The following is a 10434-nucleotide window of genomic DNA, read 5'->3' as shown; positions in this document are numbered from 1 at the left end:
GTGTGCTAGGTGCTGCATGTTCTCACTGGGACGGTCTCTGCCCCAAAGTGGCTACAATTTAAACAGGCAGCACAAGGGGTGGGTGAGGCTGAGGGCAGCGAGGAGAAGCAACCCATCCAGCAGGCAGTGCCGGGGCAGAGCCCAGCTCTCCTGGCTCCCCCTCCAAGGACTCTGGTTGGCAGTGCATGATGGCAGAGGGTGAGAGGGACAGCTTAGGGGTTTGAGCATTGGCCTGCTAAACCTAGGGTTCTGAGTTCAGTCCTTGAGGGGGATTGGTCCTGCTTTGAGCAGGGGGTTGGACTAGATGATCTCCTGAGGTCCCTTCCAACCCTGAGACTCTATGAGCTGCACCACCCCTGAGCTCAGGCTGGGAGCCACGCTCGGGGCGCAGTGCTGCCTGATAGCTCCACCCCCGAGGGACCTGGGACTTTTTACACTCGCTGTCCTGCGAAATTGTTCCCTGACTAGTCGTTTCCTGCGGCGTTCGGTGTACCCACAATGCATCGCACAGGACACTGCTGCAGATCTACCACACTTGATTCGCCCTCCTTTATTGTCCCGCCTCCCCAAGCACAGTCTGTTCTCGCTATTGGGAACTCTATTGCCAATTCTATTTACTTTAATGTGATTGGTTCTCCTCCCTATGTCACTGGAGGGCGTCGGCCTGCTGGCCTTTGGTCCCGCCTCCTGTCTCAGTTAATTTTTGTTATTGGGTAACTCTGCGCCGGCCTTGCCAGGTTCATGTTCTGGTTGGCCAACTGGCTTCTTCGTCGGCGCAGTAACCAGGCAGCGGGTTAGATTGAGTCCGTTTCCACGTCAGTTAGAGCAGAACGCAGCCGGCTCCTCTTGCTCTGTCTCTGCCCCGCGCGCAGCCCTCGGCCGGCCGGAATCGCTGCTCCGCGGTCGCTTCTCCCGCAGCGCCGCGCGCCGGCCAGATATGTGAAGCAGCCGCCGGCCCGCTAGCAACAGGCGCCGCCATTTTGGATGCGGGGGTCAGTAGTGACGGGTGCCGAGCCCCTATCGCGATATTGACGCGGCGCGGAGATCGCGCGGGTGGGGAGCCCCGACAGCGCGGGCGGGGGTAGGCTGTGGGACTGTCCTGGTGAGCAGCCGTGTGCGGACGCGCCGGGGCCCGAGCTGGGAGCTGCCGGGGGCGAGGCGGCGGGTTGGGCCCTAGGGCGGTGGCGGTGGGGTGAGCTGCGAGGGCTCCTGTTTTGGGTGTATCCTGGGCAAGGTGCGGGGCGCCGGGCCCAGTCGTGGGGGAGTGTCCGTGTGTCCTGGGCAGGGTGCTGGAAGAGGGGTGCTTGGGGCAGCTCAGCCCAGCCATAGGGGGCGGGGGAATTGTGTGCTCTGGGTACTGGTGGAGGGGGGGCTCGGCCCAGTCGTGGGTGTGGGTGTGGGTGTGGGTGTGGGGTGTAGTCTGTCTGCCACGGGGTTTTCCTCTGAATGTATCAAGACGTAACTGTGGGGCAAGGGGCAGTCTTGCCTTGGATTAAAGTCATTCAAAGGTAAATGCAGATTAATCAAAACTCTGGCCAAAGTAATATAAACTAACCCTGTACACTGATTGGTTCTCTGCGAATGGGATCCCCTGGAGGGGACAGACCTGGAGTCACTGGTCCGTTGTGTGATAATGTCTGCCCAGGTTGCAGCAGCAGTTCTAAGAAAGCTGATTGGAATTGTTCATTGGGGACAGAATAAAATACGATAATGTGGCCCACTCCTAGCTGGAGGACTGTCTAGTTCTAGTCACCTTCCCCTAATTTAGGAGGAGCAGAGATAAAAAAGGTTGAGTGAAGAGCAGTATGGTTAATCAGCAGGATGGTGGGATATACATTTGACCAGATTCCAAACTCTAAGCTTATTTAGGATGGAAAGAGTTGGAGGGGACTTTTGTGAAGTGAGCAGTTATTAATAATTCACTGAATATGGGTAATTTAAAAAAGTGAAAGTGAAGACTAGTTTATGCAACATATAGACAACCTTTTTAATTGCTGGAGGAGGAAGGATCAAAGACAGTGGCCTTATTAGAGGGACAGTATCAACACAAGACTTCTTGAACTGTAAAAGCAAAAGCTAAGACAGTTTAATCAGTCATAAGTAAGTAGAGAAAAAGTATTCACCCCTACTGTTTATGCTGTTTTATTTTTATTTTTCACTCAGTTTTGATAGTTAAAAGAGGGTATTCTTTTTCACTTCTTGGTTCCCATGTGCTAGCTCAATGCTGTTGCATTTAGGCTAACAGCAGTACTGCAGAGGAGTTATACTACACCCTTGCCTCTCCCTTATACCAAGTATTATATTACCACTACTTTGGAGAGCACTCTAAACAGTCTCATAGAGTATAAATGCTACAATGTCTGTTCTGTGTCACCAGACCATAGCACAGTACAGTGAAATAAGAACCAAACCTCTTGGGTTAATAAAAGTACTCTTCTGTGTTATTTTTTAGATATTAGGAAAAGCTTTCTAACTAAAAGGGTGGTTTAATGCTGTAATAGGCTCCTAAAGAAGGTTATGGAATCCCTATCAGTCCAACAGGTTGGACTAACACTTGTCAGGGATGGTCTAGGTTTACTTGGACCTGCCTCAGTTCAGGGGGCTGGACTTGATGACTTCTTGAGGTCCCTTCCAGCCCTACATATCTATGATTCTGTGATTTTTTTTATTTTTGATTTTTTTGTCCAGTGTTAGAGAATTAGCTTTAAGAGTTTCTTCAACTGTTTCAGCTCTTGCTGCTCCCAGTTATTGTATTGTGTGTAAAAAGCTCAAGTGAATTAGACTTTTAAAACAACTTTCTGTATGAAGATTGACAGGCAAGTGCAGGCTATGTCACTGTATTGACTTGGTTTTTAGGTATCCTGGCTAGCTGTGAAGTAGGTAGGAGCTGTTGATATGATTTGTGGACTGAGGGATGTTCCATAATCTTATTCCTTAATAGCACTTTATCTGCAGTGGAACTTGACTGACTGCATCCTATTCAGAAATTTTAAAATTACAGTAGAACCCTGATTTTTATGAACATCAATCTTATGAATGACTGGTTATATGAACCATTTTTCTGCCACAAAAGAACCAGTTTTCTGCTGCTAAATGTGACTTCAATCCTTCAACCAATGTTCAAACAGCTGTACAGGTTTGAAAAGATTGAGAGATTTGGTCGCAAAGATAATATGCAGTTCTCTCAAACAAAAAAAAAATCAGGCATACGGTATAGGTTTATCATTTGTATCAGTGAAAATTTAATAAATTAACTTATGCACCATATTTCCTGTAAGTTTGAAATGTTTAATTTTATGAACTTTGAACTTTTAAATAACCAGTTAATTCACAAAATAGGTGATCTACTGTCTTCTTATGAACATTGCACACCTGGCTCAACAGCAGCCTGGTTTTGAACTAAATCACCTTTCCCAATTGTAGAAGGGGATTGCTATCCATTGAGGTGGTTTCATTGGCATTGAGTCTGCAGGTAACTGGTATTCAGTAAGGGTCAAAAAAGGTGATGGAAAGAGGTGATTTGATAGAAATCTGTCTAACAGTTTAACCAGAGGATGGTGCTGTTTCTTGGTTGTATTTCCCAAGGCACTAGCTTCCCAAAAGGACTCAAAATGGTTTCCCAAAATAATACCCCTGACTCTTGATGCCTGTACCCAAGAGATGTACGTATGTACTTGACTATTGAGTAACCAAGGGTTCCATCTGGGTGTGAGATAGTATCGTGTGCCTTTGATGGCACACATCTGAAGCATTTTTCAATGTGTAATTGTGATGTAAGAGCACACACAGGTAGTTCAATTGATGATCATTTGGCTGCCAGAGAGCATTGCTGAAGGCTCTCATCAGTAGAATGATTTGGCGGACAAGATCATACGAACTGAAACTTGTAAACGTTTCAGACCAATACTAGCCACTAGTGGGGAAGAAGACCTCCCCCCTCCCCCCCAAGGATGTCCTTGTACTCTATATAGGGCACTATTTCATATGTCGAATTGGTGTCCATCTTGAAGACACTTGGCTATTGCAGTAAAGAGGACCATGTAAGGGACTTTCTTCTTCCTCCCTCCACACTGTCCAGCCTACTGACTATGGAGGATTCAATTCTTCTTCCTCTCTTTTCAAGTCCTGTTTCCATGTGGATAACTCCAGTGTTTACTTTTGCTGCCACTCATAATGTTCCTGCATATTATCAGTGTTAATGGTATGACTTTTGTTATAGCTTCACTGCTGTCACTAAAGATCTGAATAAAGCTGCAGTGATTCTGAGTAGAGCTAGATTTAGGGAGACAGACCCTTCACCAGAAAGTAATAAGTATTTGGGAAGGATGAGCTTTTGCTTCAAGAAGCTCAGCTCCTTAAAAGTAGCTGAAATTTAACAGGTGTCGAGCTTTTATAGATTTTTAAAGCCAGAAGTGGCCAGTAGGTCATCTAGTCTGACCTCCTGCGTTACGTAGGCCATATAATTTCATCTAGTTACTTCTGTATTGAGCCCAATAACTTGTTTGAAGCATATCTTCCAGAAAGGCATCCTGTGTTGCAATGAAGAATCCGCCATTTTCCTTGGTAGTTTGTTCCAATGGTTGTTAATCACCCTGCCTGTTCAAAGTTCTACAAACAAAATTCTGCAAAAAACTTCCTTATCAGGGTCATAAAAAATCACAACACTTGACACTTTCTTAAGAGTCTGCATTTGATGAATTCTGTAATTGCTACACTATTGGCAAGTTAGGGATAATGCAGTAGGTTAAGTGACTTCCTATGGTCACATGTTTGAAGTTTACAAATGTGCTAACATGACTAGAAATTCAGGTGCTATAAACAGACTCTTATTTCAAATTCTCCTGTGGTAGTTCCACATCAGTTTGCTTCCTACCCTCCATTGCTGTCTTTTCATTTTTTCCCTTTACACTCTTTCTAGGTGACCCACTCCACTCTCATGGTGTTACCATTAATACTCAGATTTACTTCTCTGTTTCCACCCCTCTGCTCAGTCTCTCAGCTCCTCCTGGATGTTCTGCTGACGTCTTAAACTTAATTTATTAAAAATTAAGCGTCTCATCTTTGCATCTAGTCCCTCTATACATCCTCATTCTTTGGCTCGCCTTCCAATTCTTACTCTTCTGAGTTTGCAGGCATGGTGTCCTGTCACTCTGGTCTCCTGATCAGTCCTGTTGCTTATTTGTCATAACCTTAAAATAAGTCTGTTATTACCACCCCCATTTTTCTATCTTTGTCCATGCCTGGGTCATCTCTAGCATTGATTATTGTAACATTGTCTTCTTTTATCTGTATCTCTTCACCTCACAGTCCATCAAAAATGTTGCTGCTGCTCCAGCCATACCATTCTTTCACCCCTCCCTGTGCAAATCCCTTCATTGGCATTCTATCTCAGTTCATCACATTCAAGCTTCTTGCCCCTGCATTCAAGGCCCTGCATGACCTGAGGCTGTGTTGCACTATATCCCTGCTTTTATCTGCTCCCATTTTCCCTCCCTTTGGTCTGTCCAGTTCTGTAAACCTTACTGCTTCCTTGATGTTGTCCTGCACTTGACTTCATGCTTTTCATGCTTGTGTTCTTCCTCCTCCTAAGGTGCTTTACCACCATCATGTGAAAGCAACATCTGGCACAAATGGCTTTAATCTTTAAAAGTTTAGCATCCCAAGGAGCTGCTACTCCAGGTAAATCAAATAGCAGTCGCCTATATAAAGGGCACAAATAAGAAGTCTAAGGCTGTTTCCTATACTATATAGGGCTTCAATATTTACATAGCGCCGTAGATGTGCATGGCATTATACAGTGGTAAACTTGTACATATAAATAACAGGAATCCTTGTGGTTACTGAGAAATAAGTGAGACAGGTAGCTCAAGTGCAGTTATTACCACACTTATCCCCTGATGTATCTAGCCAGCTGCTTTGAATGCTTCTTGTATGGAAAAGTGTGGTGTCTTTCTCATAGTAGAATAACCGTATTGGTCTGCACATGGAAAACTGGGAATATACCCAAATGGTTCTATTGGGAACTCTCTACAAATATTTCTCACTTGTCAATTGCATCCCTACCGTGTCCCTTACAGACCTGGGGACCAGATTGATTTCCTGCCTGAGGCGTGGGGTGATTCAGTGTGCTTTATTTTGAACAACTAGGCATTAACCTGGATTCTCTTTATTGTTAGGACTGTCAGGATGGTGGATAAGAATATTTACATTGTCCAAGGTGAAATCAATACAGTGGTGGGTGCCATAAAACGCAATGCTCGATGGAATACTCACACACATTTGGTAAGTTTTCTTGGGTTGGTGAGATCTGTCTGTGTTATGAAGAACCTAGAAACTATAAATTTTAATAAAATCAAATCTCCTGTCCCCTCAAACTAAAGCACCGTAGAGTAGTTTTCTAGGTAACACAGGAATAATAATTTCTTACGGTTTGCTACTTTTAGACAGCTTTGACCTTCTAACTGTATGTGCTTGTAAGCATGTATGTTGTACGGGTGAGCACCGAGAGATGAAGCTGGAAATCGATTGTCCCATGGGTTGGAAAAGTGACTGTGTTGGGGATATGATTATACACCCTCACATTCACTTAACATAACATTTTATTCAGACCTTTTGTAGGAATCTCTTCTGCTGTCATAGGGAGTGTCTGAAAATACTGCCTGTTTAATTTTAGCATCATTTTTACATGCCTTTTGTGTCCTGCCGTGGCTGACGGTTTAAAACCACAAGAGCCATGAAATATAAATTTTGGGCATAGAGTAAGTTAATAAAAATGGGGCAATTTTCACCCTTTATGTGTTACGTTGTCACTTTCTTTTTGTCGGTCTTGTGACTATGCCATTGGCTGAAATAGTATTTCAAAACCTGGTTTGTTAAAAGATCACTAATGCGAGATTTTTGATTCACGTGATGTCCTCAGCCAGCATTTCAGTTTAGCAGTGCAATGTGTGTGTGTTGTACTATATCTGTGATGCAATGTAAAATGGCACATGCAACACAGATGGTTCTAATCTAGCATAAATGGCTTTAATCTGTCAAACGGCAGGCCTTTTTGCCTTCTTAGAAGCATTTCTTCATTAGTGCTTGGTGCCTTCCAGTAGGAGTTGTGGCTGTATATGCATGCAGCTTGGCGGAACCTCTGCATATGATCATAAAAACAGACCTACTAAATTATGGCTACAGGAAGTAGCTACTCTGGTAACTTTCTTACAGTGGCTCTTTTTTCAAGTTACTGTTGCAGTGCCAAGTATCATTGGTGTGTTCCCATTATAAATCTCTCTGAGGACTAAATTGGTTCATAAGGATTTGCTATGGGTATTAACATGGCTTATATCTACCCTGAACTTTATTGAGTAGTGGAAAATAAAAATTCTTTCTTTCGACAGTAAAGCAAAAACAGAGTGCTGAGTCTTGAGAGGGCATTCTGCTCTTGACCCCCAAGCTACTCAGCCATGGAAAATTGAATACTTGCCCCTGATCTTGATGAAATAGGGAGGGACTGAAATTAATGAACCCAACCTACGTACCTTCCCCTTTTTGGAAAATCTCTCAATATGGCTTGTCCTGAAGGAAAACTAAAAGGAGATGATACCTTTGTGGACCCTGCATACCTTTTTTACTGTGTGACTTGGGTATCTTTCTCTCTCATTAAGTACTTCCTTTGTTTGTGTAACCTGTAGGATGAAGAACGGGATCCCCTGCTGCACAGCTTTAGTCTATTGAAAGAAGTGCTAAATAACATAACCGGTAAGTGCACATGTGCACTGTGCAGGTATGCATATCCAATAGAATGTGTAAATATGGTATGTCTGTACCTGGGCACAAATATAGCATCTTATGTCTGGCACTTCTTACACAAGGATCAGATACTTAGTAATGGAAAAGCACTAACACGTACACCCTTTATAGAAAATAGTAAATCAGTCCATAAATGGGGGGAATGCCTTTTTACTGGGAGTGTGTACACATGCTTATGACTAATCACATGCCATTTATGTGCTTATACCAGTTACTCAAACATCTTGCCTGTGTTGTTAGACTTTCATCCACCTGAGAAATGTTGGTGTCTAGCATACCTGCTTGTTCTGAGGTATGGTATTGCTTTTATAACTTTTTCTGTAGCACTGGTTAATGAATCTCCGAACCCCTGAAGTTATCTCATGTCCATATGCTCTGAGCTTTAGACCAACAATTTACCCTCTGACCATTTGTTTTTTATATATTGTGTTGTGTTTATACAATACACGTGAGGGACGCTTCAAATATATTTCTGTGCAATCTGTAGCCGTTGTACCCATGCGCCTCTGTTCACCCTGATCTGACTCTAATCCAGTATGTTTGTAGTAGTATATGAGATCAATGCATAAACATACGTAGTCTTTCTGTCCAAGCTGTGATAAGTGCTTTGTTCCTGTACGTAGTTATGAGTGACAGGAAAATTCTGCTTGGAAAGGAGCCTCCCCATTATTTGATTTATTCCTCCTCCCATCTCTTAGGACTGCAGGTTTGGTCACCTGCTGCCTGTAATTAATGGCAAACAGACCGCAATTTTAACATAATCTCCTGGGTTCAGGGATGAAACCCTGGTTAGCCTTGCACTGAATGGAGGCCAGCAGCTGTGATAGATGTTCCTGCAATGATTGCTAGAATTTCACTATTGCTCTTCCTTCTTTCTGGAAGTGAACCTATGTGGATTAATTTCCCTGATCTTTGAGAGGACAGGTCGCTCTTATATGGTACATATAAACAAGTCTGATAGGACCTGATTCTGAGCCAGAATGGATCATTAGTACACATTTAATGGGCCAGTAGCCCTGTGGAATGTGAGCCCTGCTAATTTTTTTTTTTTTTTTTTTCTGGAGCAGAATGTCTTCTCTGACTGACAGTGTCAGGGCAGTTGCATTACTCTAAGCTAGTCATGTATTGGCATGAGCCTTTCCCTCTCAGACTCACAAGATAATACAGGTGTGTATTCTGTTAAATCTCACCCAATCCCATTGTCTGATGACTGAACATAACAGAGAAACAAACTTTGCAATATTATGCAATGACTGCTTCACTAGTGAACTCTGTCTAGAGTCACAAGCACGTTAAGCTTATTTTGAGTTGGTCTCTGCACATTCCCTCTGGTGGGCTTTGCTCACTACTCTTTTGGCACTGAGTTTAGGAACCTGCTAAGAAAGCAGTGTTTATTGAAACTCCAGGAGCATCACCTCCCGGCACCGAAGAGAAGTTATAGGAGTGAGTCAGTGGAGAGCTATAATTCCTTCCTTTTTCATGACTAGCTGAAGGCAGAGGGACTTCTGCTGTGTGCCTGGAGAACTTGCTTGGTCTTAAAAAGTAATCTGTTAGCTTGTACTGCAGAAAATTTAGGTAGGTAGTTTCTGCCTGGTTAAATTTCTCGACTATGTTTTGGTTCTGAGGCATCATGTCAGAACCCAAAGTCCTTGAGCAAGTCAATTTAAATGCTTTGAAGCCTTCTGTCATTGTCTAATTTGGATGAACATACCCATTGCCTTAAGGGCTATGGGAAGAACTACTCCCTGGAATCCCTTTATGCCTAACACCTGAAACGATTGGGATGTTCTGCTCCATTCCTTAGTTATAAGAAGCGAGTTCATATGTTACCACTGCAATGGCTCTCACTTGAATGAGGCTGTGATTCTCTCTGAGGTGGGCCTCCTGAAGTCCTTTCCTGGCAGTAATTAGGGTAACAGACATTATCAGAAATGGTGTGTCAAGCAATAACGAAATTGAACTGGAAAGTCCTGATATTTTCATACAGTCACAATGAATAGCTGGCAGGGCTTGGTGGGCATTTGGGTACTGTCCACAATAACTTCTCTCAAATGAATTCAACCCAAACCACTAATTGCTCATTGCAGAGAGAGAGAGTTCCATGTGCTGAGTAACCCAGAAGCTTCCTATGAGCTCCTGAGGGATTATGCAAAAATGGCCTGTGTTCATTCTGCTGTGGTGGTGTCAAAAGAGTGCCTGCTTGTGTATGGCATTAGAGTGTGATCTCACTTTGATCACAAGGTGCTCTCCTGAACAGGCTGTTTCAGCACCAGTAACTGCTCTGACTTTAATGCCTGAGAATAGGAGACGATGCTTTGCCCAGTTTGTCTGAGCCTTAGGCATGTGATGGAATCCAAGCAGGGCTTTGTAGTATTGGTGGAGTCTGCTGGAGGATGTCCACTATTATGCTATGCCCAGCGCCTTCTCTGGGCGGTGATGCCAGAGCTTAGTTATTGTCCAGACTTTCTTTTCATGTCTCTTTCATTAACTCATGGAAGCACATGGCTTTTATATTTAAATTTATTCAAGCTGTAATCTTTGACATTTGAGTTAGCTTTTAGTACAGTTTTGCATTTATAGTAATATATATTATGTATTTTCTCAGTCCCTCAAGAATCCATTTTAATCTGTTCCGGA

At 43.4% G+C, this 10434-nt stretch overlaps 1 protein-coding gene across 10 annotated transcripts in view; it reads left to right on the top strand.

The window, feature by feature from the left end:
- The first annotated feature begins 548 nt into the window (after positions 1-548).
- GBF1 (golgi brefeldin A resistant guanine nucleotide exchange factor 1) overlaps positions 549-10434 on the top strand; it is a 180284-nt gene continuing 170398 nt past the window's right edge. For 6 of the 10 annotated variants that reach the window (XM_038408761.2, XM_038408756.2, XM_038408757.2 and 3 more), the window contains exons 1-3: positions 549-992; positions 6177-6282; positions 7680-7746. In XM_038408761.2, coding sequence (XP_038264689.1) covers positions 985-992; positions 6177-6282; positions 7680-7746 — 181 coding nt within the window. In that variant the 5' untranslated portion in view covers positions 549-984. Of the gene's footprint in view, positions 1103-3367; positions 3473-6176; positions 6283-7679; positions 7747-10434 lie in introns of those variants that run through there. The other 4 variants (XM_043519939.1, XM_043519933.1, XM_043519937.1 and 1 more) reach the window with 3 other exon arrangements.

The sequence above is a fragment of the Dermochelys coriacea genome, chromosome 7, assembly GCF_009764565.3.
Source record: "Dermochelys coriacea isolate rDerCor1 chromosome 7, rDerCor1.pri.v4, whole genome shotgun sequence".
Taxonomy (NCBI): Eukaryota; Metazoa; Chordata; order Testudines; family Dermochelyidae; genus Dermochelys; species Dermochelys coriacea.
Note: the sequence above shows the minus strand (reverse complement) of the source record. Positions and strands in the feature narration are given on the sequence as shown.